Source organism: Microcaecilia unicolor, chromosome 3 (assembly GCF_901765095.1).
Source record: "Microcaecilia unicolor chromosome 3, aMicUni1.1, whole genome shotgun sequence".
In the NCBI taxonomy this organism is placed as follows: Eukaryota; Metazoa; Chordata; class Amphibia; order Gymnophiona; family Siphonopidae; genus Microcaecilia; species Microcaecilia unicolor.
In genome coordinates, this window is record NC_044033.1 from 270,895,153 (window position 1) to 270,918,814 (window position 23,662).

At 42.2% G+C, this 23,662-nt stretch overlaps 1 protein-coding gene across 8 annotated transcripts in view; it reads right to left on the reverse strand.

Moving 5' to 3' along the window:
• The window catches only part of QKI (QKI, KH domain containing RNA binding), a 552,778-nt gene that overhangs the window by 42,709 nt on the left and 486,407 nt on the right, over positions 1-23,662 (reverse strand). For 4 of the 8 annotated variants that reach the window (XR_003941579.1, XM_030198087.1, XM_030198086.1 and 1 more), the window contains one exon: positions 12,366-12,662. Coding sequence is in view for 7 of the 8 variants with exons in the window: in XM_030198087.1 (XP_030053947.1) it covers positions 12,366-12,662 (297 nt within the window). In the remaining variant the exon portion in view is untranslated. The remainder of the gene's footprint in view (positions 1-12,365; positions 12,663-23,662) is intronic. The other 4 variants (XM_030198090.1, XM_030198085.1, XM_030198088.1 and 1 more) reach the window with 2 other exon arrangements.

Below are 23,662 nucleotides of genomic sequence, written 5' to 3' on the forward strand. Positions count from 1 at the left end.
GGTACCAACAACTGTGCGAAAACAACTCTCTGGAAAACCAATACGATAGTATATGCATTCATACACAGAAAATATAAAAGATGTCTGTTTAATTACTTGCTTGTCACTTGCTTTTATGGCCCTTCTTTAAATAGTAACATAGTAAATGATTATGGCCCTTCTTTAAATAGTACCATAGTAAATGAAAGGAAATAAAAGACCAGTATGGTCCATCTTAGTCTGCATAATAAAGTGGTGAGAGCTGTAACTCTCATTATGTGCAGGTTAATTCTCCCTTCATGCATTACATAGAGTGCAGAGGGCCTTAACTCTTATTTTGAGTGGAAATGCTCTTTACTTGGATTCCTGCCTGTTGACCCATTTTTATATTCTATCACTATTATTATCTACCTACCTCTCTCTACTGGGAGGACATTCCAGGCATCCAATACCCTTTCTATGAAAAAGGATGTGAAATATTGACTTTAAATATTAGGACCAGATGTATTAAAGGTTTTCCCCCACTATGGGATAATTTTGCAGAGCATTTTCCATGTTTTACACTGGTGTAGACAAGCAAACAAACTAGGCACACTGCAAGACTGCTATTATTTTATGAGATTCATATGTATGCATCACCGGGACACGAGTGGGGGACATAGTCTGGGAACAGCTGTGATGTATGTACATGCACAGAATATATGTAGAAAAATTTACTTTTTTGAAACAGATGTATATTTGTACAAAGGAATTTGCTTGCTACTGGGTGTTATTTTAAAAGCCTATTTTATAAAAGTATATAGATGCCTGTGTTACCTTTATAAAAAAATACACAAAAAAGGCACTTTAGGGGCATTTTTCATAGGCGCCCTATTAAGAAATGACCCCCATATGTACATGGGGTAAAATATCTATAGCATATATATATACGTTCACTAACAGCCAGATAATCAGGCTCCTAGACACTTCAACATGATGCCTGCCCAGAATGTTACCCCTTTTTCTGCCATAAGATTTCTTCTTCTCTAGTGTGTCACTACATGGCAAGTTTGTGACATACAGTAACTTAGCTCCAGCCCTGGTTTCAGTCTCATGAAACTTGATGGTGAAACCAGTACAGCAGTTCTGACACTGCACCACCGAAACTCACTAAGAGCTGTGCAGTGCTTGACCAAAAGAAACATGCTCTTCCGGTGATGGCACTGACAATCAGCAATGAGAGGGGTGGCTGATTAGAGCCTTAGTGTGGCTACCTCAAGTCAGCTGGGAGATTGTAAGCTCCTTTGAGCAGGGACTGTCCTTCTATGTTAAATTGTACAGCGCTGCATAACCCTAGTAGTGCTTTAGAAATGTCAAGTAGTAATGTAACTGGAGCTGACTAGTCATGGGATTTTCTGGCAGTAACTTAAGTTAGCTTGCTGGCAGGGGGTTGACTGGAAATAGTTAACTGAGAAAGCTGCCTAGGGGTAAATAGTCTGGCTATCTTGGAGACTGGCAAGCAAGAAAGCAGGACAATGGTGGGGCTAAGGAAAATTGAGAGAGGATAACTTGTGAGAATGAGGGGGTGGAAATAAGACTGCTGGGAACATTGTGCAAGAATGAGAGAGACTCAGTGGTTCTGAGTTCAAGAAGATAGGTGAAGTTTGCCCTAGGTGCAGTTATTAGGCATATTGCTGGTGAGAAATGGCACTTTAAGGGCTTGAATTATTGACCTTACTTTTCCCACAGAAACACAAAAGGAAAAGTCTTCAAAACTCAGGACCCAAAGGAGGTAAATACTACTACTACTACTACTACTACTATTTAGCATTTCTATAGCGCTACAACCACTCTGCAATTTCAGTGGGGGTGATAGGAAAGTCGAGAAAGCTCTCAGCATGGTAATTATAGCTGCCAAGTAACACTCGTGTGTCAACTTCTGGCTCTCAAGAGCTGGGCCATATACCAGGAGAGAGCCAGATCCTCCATAAGAATGGGCTCTTGATGTAGAAGTTCCTAATCCTAAGGGAGCCAAAGGGACTCCCCTCACCAGCAGTTTCGCCAAATTGACACATCTAGAAACACCTCAGCCAATCCAGAGCCGCCAAGATCACCAGGGTGGGATGCCTCACAGTCTTGAATACCACCGAACTGGAAAGAGGCTATAGTGGCAACATGTAGAGTGTTTCCTCCAATAGCCAGTGCTGGATCAGCGCACTTCTGTCTAGAGACCCTAGCAACTTATGGCGACTAAAGAACTGGCCGACTTTAGTGTTATGCCAAGAGGCCATCAGGTCAAAAACTGTCTGACCCCACTAATGCAACAGCATTTGTAAGGCTTTTGCCCCCAACTCCCACTCACCTGGGGCCAATACGCTGTGGTTGAGAATGCCTGCTTGCACATTCTCCATGCCCATTGTATGGACCGCTGATATAGCTATCAGGTGTTTCTCTGCCCACTAAAAAATGAGGCAATCCCCAAGGCTACCACCACTGAGTTTTTCTCTGACAGGATCCACACCCACAGTCCCTATACCAATGGAAAGAAAGCTTACAAAACAAGCTTAATTACCCCATACTCCAGTGAAGTCTGGCTCCATTGTAACTACTACTTAATTTGTAACCTCAAGAGCCATCCCCCTTGAGATTCTAGGGAGACCACCAGTCCAAAGATTTTTATATGCTCTACTGCATTGAAGATGAGCTTTGTATGTTTTTGAGTAAAAGACCACCTTGAGAGAAGGGATCACTGAAAAGGCTGCATGTCGGCCCTCACTCATGGCACTGTTCAGGGTTGCTGCCATCAGTGGTGTGCAGGCTCTCTCCCCGGTCCACCTCTGCGCCCCCCTCCCCAAATTGCAGAGCTGGCTATACCCAGGGAGAGAGCCGGGGGGTGGGGGGGGAGGGGTCATACATTACTCTCTCTGGGAATTTTTTTTTTAAACGCTCCCAGGTTCCAATCTAATTCATGTTTAATGTGGGATAAAATGCCATAAATAAGTATATAAACGGTGAGTGACCGATTCACTTGCAAATGCGCAGTAGAGACTTCCTTCTCTGTCCCGCCCCCGCGTCAATACGTGATGACGAGGGCGGGACAGAGAGGGAAACTGCACCGCCGAGGTTGATACCGCCCCCCCCCCCCCGCGGTCGCCGCTACCGTTTCCCCCCCCCCCCCCTGGCCCCTCTCTCCGCTACTAAACTTACACATCCATTCGCCGGAACGCAGCACGCACATCAGCTGAGCTGCCGTCGGCCTTCCTTCCCTGCCTGTGTCCCGCCCTCGCTGACGTTACGTCACAGGAGGGCGGGACACAGGCAGAGAAGGAAGGGCCGACAGCAGCTCAGCTGATGTGCGTGCTGCTTTCCGGCGAATGGATGTGTAAGTTTAGTAGCGGAGAGAGAGAGGGCCCAGACCGGGTAGAGGGATGGCGGCGACTCCGGGGGGGGGGGGGGGGGGGGGGAACGGTAGCGACCTCGCGGGGAGGGAGGAGGAAGGAAGGAAGGAAGGAAGGAAACCCCAATACCAGCCCGTTTTTACGGGCTCAACGGCTAGTAAGTAAATAAATAGACAGAAACTCTGAATGTTGAGAACCTGATTCCCATAACATGATGTCTGTTTTAGAAGCCCATTACCAGGAGAAAAAAAAAATCTCTGCACCAACAGGGTTAAATGTCATAAATAAGTAAATAAATAGACAAACTCTGAATGTTGAGCACCTGATCCTTATAATATGACATCTGTTTTAATGGCCCCTTACCAGGAGAAAAAAAAATCTCTGCACAAATGCTAGGGTGTCCCTATAACCAGCCCCTCTAAATGACACACTGATTATGATTTATAACAAATTACTACTCCATGAAAAGTTATTCCATTACTATACTTCCTCTGACCTCTGTGCACATCTGTATGCTGCAAAAGCTGGCATGTTTGAAAATATAAGCGAGATTGCAAGAGGGTGTCCGTATAACCAGCCCCTCCAAATGATACACTGAGTACGATTTATAAGAAATTACTACTACCTCTATGTACATCCATATGCTGCACAAGCTGGCATGTTTGAAAATATAAGTGCGAGCCGGCTCCAGTACACCACTGGCTGCCATAGACCCTAGCAACTGCAGGTAGTCTCAAATCCTTGGGTCCAGATGTGCACAGAACAAATGGACCTAACTCCGCAACCTGTATTTCCATTCTTGGTGAGAAGCACCTTGCCCACTCACATATCAAAGTGGGCTACCAGATACTTCAAGGACCTAGTGGCACAATTGACTACCCAGCTAAGATTCTCTAACAGCTGAATGACCCTGTAAACAACTGTTGTGGCCTCCTGTTCGGAACTAGTCTGGACCAATCAATCATTAAAAAACAGGTAGACTCTGATGCAATTCTTGAGCTGGAAAGCCACTACCACTATAGTACCTCTGAAAAGGTTCTGGGCATGGCAGACAGAACAAAAAGGCATCACCCTGAACTGGAAGTGCTGCCCTAGGATGCTAAAATGTAAAAATCTGATGACCGGCCTGAATTGGAATGTATAGGTATACTTCCAACATGTCAAGGGATGCTAAGAACTGCTCTAGCCAAGTTGCTGAAATCAGATTGCAAGGTCTCCATGCAGAACCTGGGGATTCATAAGGCCACACTGATTTATGAGGCTCAGGATCAGAAAAAAGCCGAGCCTCTCTTCTTGGGTACCACAAAATAGATGGAAAGAGGCTCAGCTCTACTGCTCTGGAGGAACCAGCACAATGGCTTACAGCTGAAACAGATGCTGCGCCGTCTCGCCAATTACTCTTTGTTTGGTCCCTGAGCTGTATGGGGAAACCACCTCAAGAAACCAGTGATTTTAGATGAGTTGGGTCTACACCAGAAAGAACACATTGAATTGAGCTGCAACTGCAGTCCCTTGGAGTGGGCCCACTGGTTCTCATCATCACCATCTGTTCAGTTTGTCCCTTCATCTCTTCTTCGGACACTACATATATCAGCTTAGTTATCACCTATGTGGATTACTGTAATTCATTATATGCTGGTCTCCCTTCAGCCACGCTAAAATGTGGCTAAACTGCTCCACAATACACATCATTTTGATCATGTCACCCCTCTATTGCAAACTGAGCCTTGGCTGTCAACTTAAGCCCAAACAAAACAAAATGCTTACCTTAGTTTTCAATGCCCATTTGTCCACTGCCCCTGATTATATTCAAATTTTACTAACTCCATACTTCTCACGCTGTGTACTGTGTTTATCTGAAAAATAGCTTGTTCACTTACCCCCCCCCCCCCCCCCCCAATTCCCATTCTTTTTCTGGACATTAACCATGAAGCAGCCTTCAGTTACCTGAGCACCAAATCCAAACTCTGGAATTCTCTCCCCTTTGAACTCCACGCAGAATCTTCCTTGGTTAAATTCAAATCGCTCCTCAAAACTTGGCTGTTTCAAGAAACTTTTGATATCAACATAAAGCGTACTGACCAACTTTTCTTTACCTCCCCACTAACCTCTTTGTACTCTGTCTAGCAACCTCCCCTCCCCTATTTTTATTCCATTTTTCTTTCTTTTTCTTCTCATTCTGTACATTGACTTGTAAACCATGTAAATGCTATTGATATAGCCCACTGCGGTAGATCAAGAGCTAATAAAAATAAATTCCTCCCTAAGGACAACGGTTCCCCTGTCTCTATGCTTGCAGGCTCTCCAGAAGTCCTGTCCCCTTCTCAGACTGCTCAGGAGCATACCTCAAAGAGAGTGACCCACCCACCTCTCTCCGAGGCAGAACCAGCCTGATGAACGTCTAGGATTCAACCAAGTCTGGTCCTCAGGCAGGTTTTGCAATCTGGCTTCCCCTAAATCCTTGACCAATTTCTCAAGATCTTCCCTAACGACATCTCTACCTCAAAATGTGCTAAGATGCAATTTTCACACCAAGTCTGCTAATTCCTCATCTGCAGGCCCCTACTTATCACCACAGATGCCATTAACTCTGCTCCTGTCCACACAAAGTCATACAGTGCGTCAACCACAAAGGCTGCTACAAACTCAAATCTCACCACCTTTTGGGACTCCTGCAGCTATTGACATCTACTGGAGGGGTACTCGCCCAGACCATATAGCCTCCGCAGATTGTGGTGTGGACCTCCAAGCACCAATAAGGCACAGGTTTATTTCAGAAGTACTTCTATTCTTTCATCCTGTTTGTCCACCAGGATGCAACTGCCATCACCATCACTATTGTATCAACTCTATCCAAACCTAGGTAATCCCAAAGGAGTGGATATACCTTCCCCATAATCTTGGTTCTCATGTTAGAAATATGCAATCTGTCCCTAAAATCGAGTGTAATACCGGAAGACTGGAGGGTAGCCAATGTTACTCCGATTTTTAAGAAAGGTTCCAGAGGAGATCCGGGAAATTATAGACCGGTGAGTCTGACGTCGGTGCCGGGCAAGATGGTGGAGGCTATTATTAAGAATAAAATTGCAGAGCATATACAAAAACATGGACTGATGAGACAAAGTCAGCACGGATTTAGTGAAGGGAAGTCTTGCCTCACCAATCTAATGCATTTTTTTGAGGGGGTAAGCAAACATGTGGACAATGGGGAGCCGGTTGATATTGTATATCTGGATTTTCAGAAGGCGTTTGACAAAGTGCCGCACGAAAGACTCCTGAAGAAATTGCAGAGTCATGGAATCGGAGGTAGGGTATTATTATGGATTAAGAACTGGTTGAAAGATAGGAAGCAGAGAGTAGGATTGCGTGGCCAGTATTCTCAGTGGAGGAGGGTAGTTAGTGGGGTCCCGCAGGGGTCTGTGCTGGGTCCGTTGCTTTTTAATGTATTTATAAATGACCTAGAGATGGGAATAACTAGTGAGGTAATTAAATTCGCCGATGACACAAAATTATTCAGGGTCGTCAAGTCGCAGGAGGAATGTGAACGATTACAGGAGGACCTTGCGAGACTGGGAGAATGGGCGTGCAAGTGGCAGATGAAGTTCAATGTTGACAAGTGCAAAGTGATGCATGTGGGTAAGAGGAACCCGAATTATAGCTACGTCTTGCAAGGTTCCGCGTTAGGAGTTACGGATCAAGAAAGGGATCTGGGTGTCGTCGTCGATGATACGCTGAAACCTTCTGCTCAGTGTGCTGCTGCGGCTAGGAAAGCGAATAGAATGTTGGGTGTTATTAGGAAGGGTATGGAGTCCAGGTGTGCGGATGTTATAATGCCGTTGTATCGCTCCATGGTGCGACCGCAGCTGGAGTATTGTGTTCAGTACTGGTCTCCGTATCTCAAAAAAGATATAGTAGAATTGGAAAAGGTACAGCGAAGGGCGACGAAAATGATAGTGGGGATGGGACGACTTTCCTATGAAGAGAGGCTGAGAAGGCTAGGGCTTTTCAGCTTGGAGAAGAGACGGCTGAGGGGAGATATGATAGAAGTGTATAAAATAATGAGTGGAATGGATCGGGTGGATGTGAAGCGACTGTTCACGCTATCCAAAAATACTAGGACTAGAGGGCATGAGTTGAAGCTACAGTGTGGTAAATTTAAAACGAATCGGAGAAAATTTTTCTTCACCCAACGTGTAATTAGACTCTGGAATTCATTGCCGGAGAACGTGGTACGGGCGGTTAGCTTGACGGAGTTTAAAAAGGGGTTAGATAGATTCCTAAAGGACAAGTCCATAGACCGCTATTAAATGGACTGGAAAAATTCCTCATTTTTAGGTATAACTTGTCTGGAATGTTTTTACGTTTGGGGAGCGTGCCAGGTGCCCTTGACCTGGATTGGCCACTGTCGGTGACAGGATGCTGGGCTAGATGGACCTTTGGTCTTTCCCAGTATGGCACTACTTATATACTTATGTACTTCCACATTTTCCCATCTTCCAAGAACATCCTGCAGAATGCTTCGTGGAGGGAAAAAGACTGAGTGGCTTTCTCAACTCTTCCAAGATGGGGATCTCATTCAGATGCCTCCTCTACCAGAGCTGCATCACTCTACAGGGAAACGATCACCTGACTGCTACGGTAGGACAACGCCTCCCTGCAAAATAGGCAGACTTATTTCTCCTCATCTCGTCAGTCCTCTTCCAAGCTTGGTCCAGGGATTTCCTGGGCCACTTAGTTTTTGCAAACTTTTAAAGCTTGACTATTTCAACATTTTAATTAATTTATCCATATTGACTTTTGCATTTTTATAAGATTATGTTATATTCTAGTTGAAATTTAGATAAAAGCAGTTTACAATTAAAAAAAACCACTACCACTATGGTAAGAAGTGCTATATAAAAATCAGTAAATCCAATCCAATCCTAGACCTTCTGGATTCTGAGGAATTCCTGCTTCTTGTGTCAGCACCTGAGGGGTCTTCTCCTGCCCCCCAAGATGCTTGAACAGAATCCTTGGTTCTTTATACACAATAATTTTCCTTCATGAAATCCTGTCCTAATAGGGGATAGCACACACAGGCAGTCTGTAATGATTCATTTGCTACTGTCCCCACCCCCAAGGAGCACTAGTTGAGGTAGCACAGCCACTCTAAAGATTTCCACCCACATAAGAGAACCATATCCTCAATCCAAGATGGCTACAGTTCGTAACAGCAGAAAACACTCCCTAACATAATAGTTGGAGCCTCTTCCATACTCAGGCTTCAGGCGCAAACTAAAGACTGCCCCACTATTCCTCCATCTCAGGCAGGGAAGAATGAACCTGCTGTCAAACACGATGGTTGCTGCAAGCACCATGCCACCTCCCTCACTCTACCATGCTGCATGCAATGTCCTCTGTTGTGCTGCCTGACAGCCCAATCACACTGGCTTAGCGACACTGAGGAATGCCTCCACATCTGAGTCCCCAGGGATCCTAAAACCCTTCAGACAAGGCTTCCCCCCTTGCCTGAAATCTTTGTCCCAATTAAGACCACACTATGGGTGTGGGGGGACAAGCAGACACAGGTAAAAAATAGCAGCAGCAATGTACTGGGAGAGCACAGTGGAGAGAAGGAGAAGCGAGAGGGAACAGTATGGAAAGAGTAGACAGCACCATCTACTAGTTACACATACCTTCAAATGGGAGTCCCATGGGAGCACCCTGCTGACCATCAGGATGAACCTTAGGTGAGTGAGAAAGGAGGATGGCAGATCCTATTTGGGGGTGGGGGGGGGGGGGAGAGAAGGAAGGGCACTGTGCAGGGAAAGATGGAGCAGAAGAGGGATGAATACTACAGTAAGGAGGAAAGGCAGAGTAAATGAATATTAAAGGAGGGACAGGCAGATTTTGGGGAAGGAGAAAAGGGGGTGTGAGAAAGAAATGGGGCAACAGATGTTGGGCACAAAGGTGAAGTGGGGGCAATGGATGATGGGTGTGGGGGAGAAAGAGAAAGAGACAGAGGGCTATGGAGAGAAAGAAAGGACAGGGAGAGGTCTTTGAAAGAGATGACAATAGATGGAAACAGGAAAAGAAAAACATGGGAATGGGAGCCTGGAAAGAGATTAAGACAGTGACTGGAGGTGCAGAGGAGATGAATGACAGAGAAGGGTTTGGTGAGGGGATGAGATTCACGGGAAGGAAGATGAAGCTGGGGAAGGTATTTAAAATGGGGAACCAGAAATTGGTTGAAAGACAAGGGAGAATAAGAGGCTGGCTGAATATATACTTGTTAGAGTATCAGGTGATGGCAGCAGAGTTTGACATATTAGACCATGAGACTGGCCTCCTCTGTAATGAAACCTTCTTGGGCACTGTACTTGATTATGCACCTTTCGCACCTTAACACCTGCTTGTATATACATTTCTTTAGAAGGAACCACAGGAAACTTGGGAAAGTTGAAGAATCTCAAATTAAACCTTCTAGTAAATTCTCAAAGGCCTCAATACTACAGTTAACCTTCAAGCTTATCCTTGATAAAGTAGCATCATAAACCTGCATAATGATAGGATTATCAGAAATCGAGAACTAGCCTAAAATCTCCCTCCAGCTCTAACCCATTAAGCTATTTCATTCAAAGCATAGCTTGTCTAGTCCTAATGCTCATTCACAAACTATTACTGCTGCTGTGTCCACAGCTACAGTAGGCTCTGCACTTTTCTCTTCTACTTCTGGAGAGGTGAAATGTGGGGGAAGACAATGAATGAAGATCTAGGGAGGGGCAGAGAAAGTGAATGAGACTTGAGAAGTAGGAGTGAGGAAAGAAGAAATAGGGCTCACAAATGTATGTTTGCCCAGGGCCCTATACAGGTTTAATCTGTCCCTGTCTCTCTCTTTTTTGCCTAATACCGATTATGAAGGCTACTGAGGTTGTCTTATCAGATTGCTAGACACATCCTTCCACAAACTGGTTATGGTCTCAGCCCAGACAGATGAGGCATCTTGAATGGTTTTCAAAATTTTAGAGTTTTCTACCACACTGAGGCCCGATTCCTGGTTTCTTCTGTGATATTTTCCACAGGAGAAAATTAACTAAATAAAATTTATGATATATATTTATGATATACACTTGGAAATTACAATAAAGAGCATTAGAAGCTTAATAACAGATAAACCACTTGAAACACAGCAAAGCTTTGTTCTCACATTCGTTGGCAGAGTGGAACACAACAAAACTAAAGGGCTGAATAGTCTACCGTGTGAAGGAAGGACAATGCATATTCAGAACTTTACACATAGTTCTAAGTTCTGGGAGAACTGTTCTGTGCTGAAGCTATGTGTACTTGATTATATCCTGCCTATTTTAACGTGCAATTATGGAATTCATATGACCAGGTTTCCTTCCGCACCAGCTATTGTATGCCATGTCTCTTAATAAACAGACCTACACAAACAGCTTCATTCCCGTCATGGTATGCGTAAAACTAACCCATTCAGAGAAAACTGCCCCCCAAAGGAAGCAACCTGCTTCAAAGAAAGCAACCTACTCCAAAAATTATGGGGCCTGATGTTCAAAAGATTTATGCTCCTAACTTTGAGAGCTATACTCATAAATCAGCATCTCTGAAAATTTACTTGGGCTGAGGTTATAAATTTTTACTCAAAATTTCACTGAACACATTTAGGTGTAAACTCTGGGTGGTAACAAGGGCAGATTTAGAATGGGGAAAAGAAGTTAGGACTTAAGCAGTGATTTTCAGCACTAGGCTCATAAATCCTGGCAAATGAATGGCAGGCTTAAATTTATGAGCATAACGTTTAAACTTCTAAATTAACATGAATTTTCAGCTGAAATCTTATGCTTCCAAGTTTGGCTGAAAATAGGACATAAATATAGGAGCCCTACTTAGGAGCTTAACATTTTCTGGATATTGGGACCACAGCCCTTATTTTGGGGGAAATCTTTTCACAGCATAAAAACATTCAGCCAAATGCATTTGGGACATGCTAGAAGAGTTCTACTCTTAACTTCCTAACTTCCAGTATTTTCTAATAAGTACACAAATTAACAAAAATTACATTTAGGGCCCAGTTTACTAAACCGCACTGTAGGCGAACTGATAGAGACACCCATTATATTCCTATGGGTGTCTCTAGGATTAGCGCTCGCTAAAACATCTGTGCACCTACAGTGCAGCTTAGTAAACAGGGCTCTTATTGCTTTCACTAGTTGCCTTGTAACAAAATAAGGCATGGCTGTGAGCAAGCCTCTGGGATTATGCTAAAATCATATTAGAAACCTGACCTAAAAGATTTATTTTGCTTAGTGCCAAACTTAACATCTCTCTGCTAAGAGAGCCCAGATTGAACCTCTGTGTATTACCCATTATTTTATAATAATAATAATTATACAAAAATTATTATAATTATAAAATTACTACAAAGTTCTACTGACGTTACAAATGGTATTCTGTGAATCTATGTTTTAACTGGGGTGTTAAATTTTAGCATCTTCCTAGAAGGCACTTTACATCTGAAGGCACTTAATACATGTGATAAATTTTTAGAACCAATACCTGCATCAGTGTGACAAGCATCCATGACAAACAAGAGACACACTTTCCCAACTCTATTATAATCTGACCCTAATTCAAGAATATTGTTGTAAAACCTGGCTAAGATGAATTTAAAATGCCATTTTTCAGACCAGTTTCTTCCTGCTCCTTTGGGCTTCCAGCTCAGTCAGAACCAGGGCTAGAATTTGGCATCATAAGCCTTCACTTGCAACTACCTCTGCCCCTACCCCTCTCTCCAAGGCTGTGAATACCACATCCACCAGCCCAGCCTGACTCAAGGAGCAAAAGACCCAAGCCAGAACTGAACCCAGGCCCTTCTACATGGCATAGCACTAACACTGAACCATCCCTAATTCTTATTTAATGCCATCATGCCATTCAATTGTTTTGACACTGTTTAATTAGAAATGTTAAAGTCCTTGAAAACAAAGTCTTAATAGACAAATGTCTTACCTAATACACCGCTAGCTTCAATAGGATACTCAAGGATTGATGTAGCTGGTGCCAGTGTGTAGGGATAATCATAAGGTGTATAGATTAAACCAGCTTCCGGTGCTTGAGGAACTATTGCAGCAGCTGGATGAGTTCCGTTTGGCATGACAGCGGCGGTCTGTATTTGTCTGATCAAAGGCATTAAGGTAGGGCCAGCTGGCGTAGGAGTACGCAGGGCAGCTGGTGGGAGAACAGGCGCAGGCCCAGTAATAATCCGTGGAGCCTGAGCTGTCGCTGCAAGAGAAAAGGCAAGGGCTGCTACAGTAAGCAAAGAAATTTAGAAGGAAGTAAAGAAACAGCAGTATAAATGTGGAAAGGATGGGAAGAGAGGAGGAGAAAAGCAGAAAGGAAGAAAAAAAAATGAAAGAAAAATCATTAGTGCATGCGCTGACCACACAAAATGCCAAAGCACAAGATACAAATGCCAACAGTTTACCATTTCCCAATGTGATTAAGTATAAAACATGCAAAAATAAAACCCATTATAAAAACAAAAAAGAGTGAACATTATTCAAAAACACTTCAACAAAGCACAAAAAGCTTCATTTAGACAGAACCGATTTTTACCTATGCTTTCAGGGCTCCACTAGCCTGGGAAAAAGTGAGAGGTGCAACACAGCAGTGGCAATCACATACAGAGCAAAATAAACCAGCGTCCACAGAAACAGTAATGCTGCACTTTTCTTCTAAAATCAAATATGCTTTGCCTAGTTTTCCTTTCTCTTGGGTAAGTCAGGCTTACAGTATTTACTACTATTAAGCAATCAAGTAGGAGCATATACAATCTCTCCTTTAGGGATCAACCAATAATATGAAACGCTGACAAACCACTATGAAACAAATATAATGTACAGTATATTCAGTGTCAGCAATTATGCTTCAGTGTCAGCAATTATGCTATCATGCCACAGTTTTAAACTGACACAGAAATACACAGTGGCCATTCTAAGTAGTTAAGGGCAAGCTGGCTGTGATTATACTTTATACGTGTAGTTAAAAAACTTCTGATCACTGAAAAGCTCTCGTCACCAATGAAGTAGTCATAACCTACAGAGTAGGTGCTTGTGCTATGAACCCAAACAACAAGTTATCGATTGCTGGGTATAAAAGGTGATGATTATATGCACACATGCAGTTTGCTAATCATGCGTGAATGCATCATCAGAATGACCGGTAAACAGTGAAAAGGTAACATGCTCATTTCACTGTAACCTGTGAACTTATTTGTGAAATCAAGTAGAATCAGTGGACAATACAAACCAAAAGGTGCATGCAAGAAAGACACAGAGTAGAACATTTCGTTTCAGAATAGAGAACATCATTCAGAGCTACTTCACAACCTGCATATCAAATCTTAGACATTTTATTTTCTACTAGCTTGCAGAGAAATTTTTCATTCATAAAGAAATGATGCAAAATAAGATAACTACATAAAAGTATAGAGAATATCATCTAACAAACTATTTTGGTCTTCAGTGATATAGTTTAAAACAGAACATATTAAAAACCATATTAGATACCTATTAATGTTGGGGGCGATATTCAGCATGGTGTAAGTGGGCAGGAGAGGCTTCTACCCGCTTAAACAATGCTGGGTGGGTCAGAAGCTGATTCTGAGCAGCACATAATGAACAGTGCTACTGAATACCAGCATTTACTGCTACAGCACACAGGTCAGTCCTGAAGTGTTTGGGATTGGAGTAAGGGAGTTTATGAGGGCACAAGTGATATGCAGTGCCAGTGTCCACATACTAACAAGGCAAGTTGGAATGCAAAAAAGGCTGTGCAGTGCTGAAAACAGGCCAGATCTGCATTACTTCCAGGTGTTGCTGACCATCTCCCATATGGTTCCAACATTCCCAGTATCACCCCTCCCCCGTAGCCTGATATCGCTTCCCCTCCACCACTGTCCCCACCCATAGTCCTGCATATCTTCCTCCCTCTCCTCTCCTTCCCATTGTCCAGCATCTGCTTCCCTCTCTTCTGCTCCCAGGTCCAACATCTCTCCCTGTCTTCCTTCTGCCCCCAGGTCCAACATCTTTTCCTTCTGCCCCCAAGTGTAACATCTCTCCCTGCACCTTTCCCTAGCTCCAACATCTCTACCTTCCTCCCCTCTATGACCACATCCAACATCTTTTTCTCCCCTCCACCCCACATCCAAACTCTCTATCACTCTTCTTTCTGTAGGTATATTTCTTCCTCTTTCCCCACTGCCTCAAGGTTCAACATATCTCCATCTCTTTTCCTTGCCTTACCCCATCCCATCCCATGTGTCTAACATGTCTCTCTCTTCTTCCCCTCCACCATTGGGTCCAACATGTCTCCTACTCCTTTCTTTGCCTCAGGTCCAATATGTTTCCATCTGCTTTCCGTTCCTTCCTGCATATAACATCTCTCCCTCTCATGACTTGGCAGACCATGGATTGTTGTTGACAAGACTGAGTGAACTTGGTGTTATGAGATTTTTTTTGGCCAATGCCTTACACTATGTTGTGAATTTAGGGGTTCAGAGCCCCCCAAGAAGGCTGAAGTGACCTTAAATCTGACTCCATCTCCAAATAGCATTAGTACTGGGGTAATCAAGGAGTTGTGAAGTTCTAAAAGGAATTGCCACTGAGAGAGACGTTAGGTCTAAGGGACCCGCATTAGTCCGCCTCTCAGCACTGGCAAGGAATAGATACCAGCCTTATGACAAACTGGATTTAGGCTACAGGTTATACAATGCAGCGAAAGATAGCCTGATACAGCAAAGGCATTTATACTTACAGCCTTTCATCATTAAGTGAAGCCCACAAATCATCATTTGGGATGAGGAGTTTATTTACCAAGATACAAGTCAAATCAGTGATTGACAACAGGCATGTACAATCAATTAATTATAGGAATATAATAATCCAGCTGCAAACAGGTGTTAATTCCTAATCTTTTATAATTTCTTTTACCAATTAGAGGTTTTACAAGGGAAAGCAATTAGGTAGTTTGTCAATTCTGCTGGACACATTGGTTTCCCTTGGAGAGAGAGAGTGGCAACCCTTTTCTCTCTCTAACTTAAACCAGGAAATACCCTGATTTTTATAGGTGCCCTCAGGATATGGATAATATGACAGTAGATATACCTGATTGGATCTATGCTAATGTCATGGTTGTCACTGATTGGCTCATGCTAATGAGTAGCTTCTATCTTGCTAACATGGTTTTGTCTCTAGCTCGCTTGACCACAAATCTTAAGCAAGACCCTGCATCCAGCTACACCTTTCCTTTCTCACACCATGGCTGACCACAATCCTGCTCACAGGAAAGTCTCATTTCTCAACTTGTTTTTCTAACTTACATTAGAGAAAATTCCACTTTGTAACAGATACGGCTTCCATTTTGTGCTGAAATCCTCCATTTTGTTTCCATATCTATTGACTTAACTTTTCCTAATTTAGCTTATTTAGGCCTCAATCCGGGCTACAAACTAGGCCATACTTTTCCAGTAAGCTCCCAGTTATGTCAGCCATCAGATTTCTGACTCAGCCAAGGTCTGTAATGGCCTGAGCTCTATGACAGGGCCCGCCACCATTCCAGTGGGGGGTCTCTGGCTGTACCATAATTATACAACTATTTAGAAGGGTGGTGAAATGTCAAATAGTTGGTTGTCAACTTGTTGGGTCCCTAAGGGATCACCTTTGTCACCCATGTTCTTCAATCTTTTCATGGGCTCTATCTCATCTCTGACAGAGTATCTTGTTCTGTGAAGATTCAGAAATGGGCTACTGAAAATATGCTGAAATTGAATCAGACTAAAACAATGGTTTTGTGGTTTGCTAATTCTCTGGATAATATTCCTTCCACAATTACACTGATTGATAGGAACATCTTGGAAGTGGAAAGAGACAAGAGTTTTAGATGCTGTTATCTTGGATTACTCCTTAACTTTTGAAGCCTAAATTAATCAGATTTGGAAAAGATCTTTTTTTCCACATGCGACAACTAAGATTGATTAGATCCTATTTTCATAACTCCCATTTTATTCTCTTGGTCCAGATGTTACTGTTATCTAATCTGGACTATTGTAACTCTTTATATTCCACTTTGAGCAGAAAGCTATTACATAAATTACAACTATTACAGAACACGGCGGTGCGGTTGATTTTTCAAATAAGAAAATGTGATGTTTCAGCTTACTTAAAGGTTACATTGGCTTCATGTTCGTGCATATATTATTTTTAAGTTTGTCCTGTTTTTCAGGTGTTGTATGGACATACATCAGAATTCCCGATTCAATTGTTTTCCCACTGCTTTTATATCTCTGCTTGAGTTCAAGATTGGAATCAGATTATATGTGATTATGCAAGAAGCTGAAAAGGTTCTTATTTGACAAGTTTTAATGGTTTCCCATTCTGATTTTTAAAATTATTTTCCTTTATTGAATGTATGTTTTTATAGTTGTTATTCTTTACCTTCATGTGGGCTCTTATATTGCAAACCACCTAGAACCTCCTGCTGCAACCAGTGCTGTCTATAAATCACGAATTAGATCAGATTAATCCCTTTTATTTGGAAATATATGCTAAATTAAGATTTAAACTAAAACTGTTGCAAAAACACTGTAGCCAAAATTATTTTTTAAAGCTCAGAGGGCCACCCTCATGTTGGTTACAATTCATTGGGTGCTTGAAAAAGCTAGGATTATTTTCAAATTGCTGTGCTTTGCTTTCAGAATTATGACAGGTATAGCTCCAGAATATATGAAGTATTTACTTTACCATCCTTTTTCTAGACAACATTTAGAAACACAGAAACAAAGAAAAATGAAGGCAGATAAAGACCGTATGGTCTATCTATATAGACTGCTTAATCTGTCAAAAGGTTCACAATAAAGTCCATTCCCTCAATACAGTCAATTCAACATGTAATGGACTGGTAGTTCACTAATGAATATACATAGATGGATGGGAGAAAAAAGTCTCATCTGTCACCAAGTCAAAAACCCTCCAATCTCTTTGGATTGGTTTATTCAATATGGCCCATTGGTGACTGATGTAATCACTGACAAAACCCCCCTCTGTCCCTATAATTTTAATAGCTATGGCAAATTTAAGACTTCTTTTAAAATGATCATTTTAACCAAGTAACTTTGAGCTGAGCGACCAGCAATAAGCTTGAAAACAATGATTGTACAAGGCAACACTTTTCTTCTGGCTTGATGAGTCCCGAACACCTGTTTCGCTGTTGCTTTCTCAAGGGATCAGAGCCGAGAGTTACACCAACATGATGCCTGCTAATTATCGCTACTGCCACCAAGCTAATTTCGGTATCATCCACAAAGGAGAAAGCCTTAACAGACAGCCCTTTGACAATATCACTTACAAAAATATTTAAAAAAACAGCCCAAGAACCGAACCTTGCTATACCACAAGTAACATCCCTTTCCTCAGAGTGAGCTCTATTTACCACTACCCTCTCTCGTTTTCCACTTAACCACTAATTAATTGCCATTGTTGTATTTTCTTGTTATAACAGGAACAACCCAGATATATTCCATGTATTAATAAAGGTGGTGAGAAGAGCAAACGAGGCTATTAGAGCCAAAATAACATCCTTCAAAGAAAGGAAAAAGGGGCTCCCAGAATCACCAGCTCTGGATGAAAGGCAATGTGGTACAGAAGGTGGAGTGAAAATAAAGGAGGCCTTTCTGCGACTAGGGATACATCAGTGAGTGCATCTAGACCTTGAGATCTTGGTTCCCTGCAATGACTGAAAAAGTGGTTCACCTTGACGTTGTTGTCAATCGCCATCAAATCCATAATAGGCAAACCCCAACAGTTCACAATGAGATGGAAGATCCTGTTGCAAGGTTCCCACTCTTTTGGACCCAGGGAGTGTCTGCTGAGAAACTCTGCCTGAATATTTTGCTTTCCTACAATACAGGCTGCTGAAAAATTTAGGAGATGGTTTTCTACCCTGTTGAAGAGGCAGTGAGATTCCAGAGCCAAGTGGCCCCTTCTTGTTCATATATGCCACTGCTGTGGTATTGTCCAAAAAACTAGGATTGACTGCATCTTGATCTGGGATGAAAATGCCAGGAGAGCCTTCAAAACTGCTTTGAGTTATGACTGAAAAGAGGACTCCATCTTTGACCACTTGAGTTGCGTCAGCTGATCCTAAAAATAAGATTCTCAACTGGGGACACTGGCATCTGTGGTGGCCACTAACGAATTTGTGATCGGAAAGAGGACTCCCCAGAGTAGGTTGTCTGATATCAACCACCAGCTCATGCTGAGTCTGGCCAGATGCTTCCATGGGAGCCAACACTCATAATTCTGGGGACAAACACGAGAGAAGGGATTCTTGGAGTGGCCTCGTATGAGCTCTTGCCTATGAACTACTGATAAAAGTCACTGCCATAGAGCCCAAAGCTCAGGAAGTTGATAACTCAGTCCTGTGACTGAAGAAGGTGCACTACTCTGGAGGCTGTCCTAAAAGAATGATGCCCCGATGAGCCAGTTCAGATTATGATGAAATCAAAACTCTTCCTTCTTGAGGAAGGCCGCTACAACTTCACTGACTCTGGAAAATGTTCCAGACTGAACGGCAATGCCTGAAACTTTGGTGTGGTGGCAAATTGGAATATGAAAAAAAGCCTCCTTGAGATCTAATCTGCCTGAACTGAAACTCTTAACTGATTGAAGAGTCTCCTTTCTAAAATTAGATTCACAGACAATGGTTAGAGACTTTAGATTCAAACAGGACAGGACAAAAGGAACCATCCTTTTTGGGAACCACAAAGTAAACTGAATACCTTCCCCCATTCCTCTCTCAGAGCTGGGAACTGGAACAACCGTACCCAGCATCCTTAGAGAGACCAATGTGTATCTTGCACCTTTCTGGCTGAAAGAGCACATAGGGATTCTAAAAAGAAATATGCAAAAGGGTGGCAGAACTCCAAAGCAGCCTTCTTTGACAATGTGCAAAACCCACTGATTAGAAGTTACTTGGGTTCATGCCTCAAAAAAGCTATATGAACCAATGAGGACTGGACCTGAAGCCCATCACTGACTGCAGCAGTTGGAATTGGAGGGACCCACTGTCTGGGAACTAAACTTCCTATCCAAACAAAAGGAATTTTCCATAGATTGAAAGCGAGAAAGCTGCCCACACTGTGTGTACCTCTTGACACTCCTGAATTTAAACTTGGTGTAGAGGGAAAAAGAGGAAGACCTAGGCTTATCCTCCAACACTTTATGGTTTAGATTCCCTGAGTTATTTCACCAAATTTGTGATATCTTCTCCAAAGAGCAATTTACCTTTAAAAGGGAACCCTACCATGTAAGACTTGGAGGCTGCCCCTGCTGACCAATAGTGCAACCATAGAAGCTGCCTCACCATAACAGAGTTATATAGGGGCTCATTTTCAAAGCACTTAGCCTTCCAATGTTCCATAGAAACCTATGGAACTTTGGAAGGCATAGTGCACCAAGATCTGCACCAAATTATAAAAGGCATCAGCCATAAAAGCTAAACTCATTTCCAAGTGAGTTTTCTACATCAGGACCTGATCCTCCTGGCTCTGAACCATTAGAGGTGATGTTCTGATGCCAGGGAAGAGAAGCCATGGTGTTGAAAGAACTACATATAGAAGCTTGCAAACCCAAAGAAACCTCAAATAACTGCTTAAGGCCTGCTTCTAACATTTGGTCCTGTAGGTCTATAAGAGCCATACTTCTTTCAATAAGAAATATAGTTTTCTAGATTACTACGGTCAGTAAGGAATCAACCTTGGATTGCTGAAACTTTTCTTTTTTTTTTTTTTTCAGGAAGAAATAGATACAGATACCCATCTTGAGATTAGCATCAAGAACCTCCCATTCTCCTGAAATTAAATCCTGAATCTGCAGATGCATAGGAAAGGCTCTAGAAGGGCTCCTAAGATCAATCAAAACTGGGTTACCCTGAGAGGCAGAAACTGGAGCCAAGGGAGGCAATATAGTTAAGGCTTCATGAGATTTAGTGATTAAAGTAGGTAACGTCTCTCTATGAAATAGTATGAAAGCACATGAAGCCTGGTCGGAACAAACTGATTACTGAATTCTCAAATATATGCTTTTACGTGCCAGTGGTTCCACAGAGCCTGTAGGAGGGAAGCCTCAGGAGATAGGCTTGATGCATTAATGAAAGAAATTCTGGTGAAAATAAGGCCCAAGAATCAGAAGCATCTGCACCTCCATCTGAATCACAGACTGCAGCAAAGGAGCACTCAACACTACTGAAATGAAGTTAGGTTGGGAGTTCAAAACAGTTGCCATCCATGCAGTTTCTGTGAGAGAACTGTAGGCTGACACTGACACGTATTTAGTCAGACTTTTTAAAAATTACATTTTAATTTTTCTTATAGTGGTGACTTATTATGCTACTAGGATGGTGCATGCAGTTATCGTGAAAGTAAGATGGTGTATGCACTAATATCATAAAAAGGCAAAAATTTAAAAGCATTATCACTGGTATTCATCTTTATTGATAATGTTATGGTCTTTTCCGATTTTATTTCTCATCGCTATTTTGCACAGCACATACATTTCTTATCTTTTGTACAACGTTGTTTAGTTGTGTTATATATAGTTTTGTGTCCCATATTTTGGATAAAAAGAGTATTTGGTTAGCATAACAAGGGTGCCTTACAGAGGCATAATCGAACGGGGCCGGCCATCTATAAGGGTGGCCATCTGTAATGACGGCCCCGTTAAGTGGCATACACGACTGTATTATCAAAACAGATGGCCGGCCATCTTTCGTTTCCATAATACGGTCAGGGCCGGCCAAATCTCAATATTTGGGCCGCCCTTAAGAGATCGCTGGCATTAGAGATGGCCGCCATTGGTTTTCGCCGATAATGGAAACTAATGGCAGCCATCTCAAACCCAGCCAAATCCAAGCCATTTGGTCGTGGGAGGAGGCAGCATTTGTAGTGCACTGGTCCCCCTCACATGCCAGCACACCAACCAGGCACCCTAGGGGGCACTGCAGTGGACTTAACAAAATGATCCCAGGTGCATAGCACTCCAAAACCCACAACTGTACAACACTACCATAGCCCTTAGGGATGAAGGGGGGCACCTAGATGTGGGTACAGTGGGTTTCGGGTGGGTTTTGGAGGGCTCCCATTTACCACAAGTGTAACAGGGATGGGCCTGGGTCCGCCTGCCTGAAGTGCACTGCAGTACCCATTAAAAATTGCTCCAGGGACCTGCTTAGTGCTGTGATGGAGCTGGAATTGACATTTGAGGCTGGCAAAAAAATGTTTTTAAATTTTTGTTTTGGGTGGGAGGGGGTTGACCACTGGGGGAGTAAGGGGAGGTGATTCACGATTCCCTCCAGTGGTCATCTGGTCAATTTGGGCACCTTTTCAAGGCTTGGTCGTGAACAAAAAGGGACCAAGTCGGCCAAATGCTCATCAGGGCCGGATTTCTTATCGGCCGAGGCCGGCCATCTGTTAACCATGCCCCCGTCCTGCCTTCGGTACACTGCCGACACACCCCTTGAACTTTGGCAGGCCCTGCGACGGAAAGCAGTTGAAGCCAACCAAAATCGGCTTTCGATTATACCGATATGGCCAGCATTAGGAGAAGGCTGGCCATCTCCTGATTTATGTCGGAAAATGGCCGCCTTGTCCTTCGAAAATAAGCAGGTTAGTGTCCTTGTGCATGTACTGTCATAGCAAGATGTTACACTTTGTCAGACCCCTTTTACAAGGTTTTTAAAAAAACAGAAGTCTTTTCATTAAAAGCAGTAGCTCTTTTAATATAAGCAATAGTTTTTGTTTGTTTAAGAATATTTAATATAGCATTCAATTATGCTAATGTTTTTAGAACATCTTTCAATTTTCATGTAGAGGCTATATGGTCTTTTACAATGGAATTTATCACCAGTATTTTTACTTGTGTGGAGTTTTACTTTCCATATAACCCCATAATATTGATACATAGCATTGTGTTCCAGAAGTTACTAGTATCATATATTTCCTTCCTGTGAAGAATTTTTGCTCTTGAGGAGACTTGACAGGTACTTTTCAAAATTATAGTGCTCATCACTAGGTAGGTATATGGTGCAAAGGCATGGATATTTCTCCACTCATGGTGCCTTATCCTTTTTTTCTTCTTTTTTCCAAATGTTTTTTTTTTATTTTGCAATTATTTATTAATGTTGAGTCATTATTTAAATATTGTTTCTTTTAGGTTTCTATAAGATATTTATTAATGCAAAATGTTTTTATAAAACATTGATATTGTTTTGTATGGTTTTGGGTTTTTAAGTGTAAGTCTTGGTTTTCTTGTACTTTGGAAATTCTTGCTTTAGAAGACCCCATTATGGCCTTTCAGAGGATTATTTGTCTAAGCTGTTACAAGAAGAATATCAGCTTGAAGAGAAGACACACCTATATCACGTTTTGAAAAATGGACTAATTTGATTAATGTTAAAAAAAAGATGTAGTTAGGAATTAACTACATTATATGTACTTACTAGAATACTGTAGACACCAATGCATACCTAGAGGTCTTAGGATCATGAAAGGACCCAGTATCAGGATGACCAGTCCTTTTTGAACAAGTGGCGTGCAATAGTAAACAAGTGTTCGTTCGATTTGATGTTATTGCTGATAGAAACATCTAAAAAATAAAGCTGACACATTAAAAGAAGAAACAACAAAAGTAACAGAAGAACTCAAAAAGGAGGATTAGTCATTTTTTAGTAGTTATGAAAGATGTAAACAATAAGATGGATGAGTTGAGGAAAGACATTAAGAGAAATAAAACAGAAAAATTTAAAACAGATATAGAGGATTATAAAAGGGCACCAATATATCTCTGGGCAAAATTCATAAGTCAATACCGTAATACACGACCATAGGTCAACTGCAAGGCCCAGACTGCATGTATCATCCAACTTTAGTAAACCACAACCCCTTATTAAACAAAGAGAACAAAGAAGTAGGAAATGGATAAGTAGTCAGAGAATGCATTTATTTTACCCCCTACTAGTACACTTCAGTCACCAATCCCAGGCTCTTTGGGGGATTTTTTTTTTTTTTTTAGATCAGTTGTGGCAAACAGATATAGACAGATTGAGAATGAAACAACAGGCACCAGTATATCCATTCCAGAAGGAACAATATCAATTCCAGGGCAGAGGCAGACCTCCGAGACCATGGTGAATGATCTGCCTATTTTTAACCTCTCTTCAGTCTGTCAGCAGTAGAAATTGAGATTTTGAAAAAA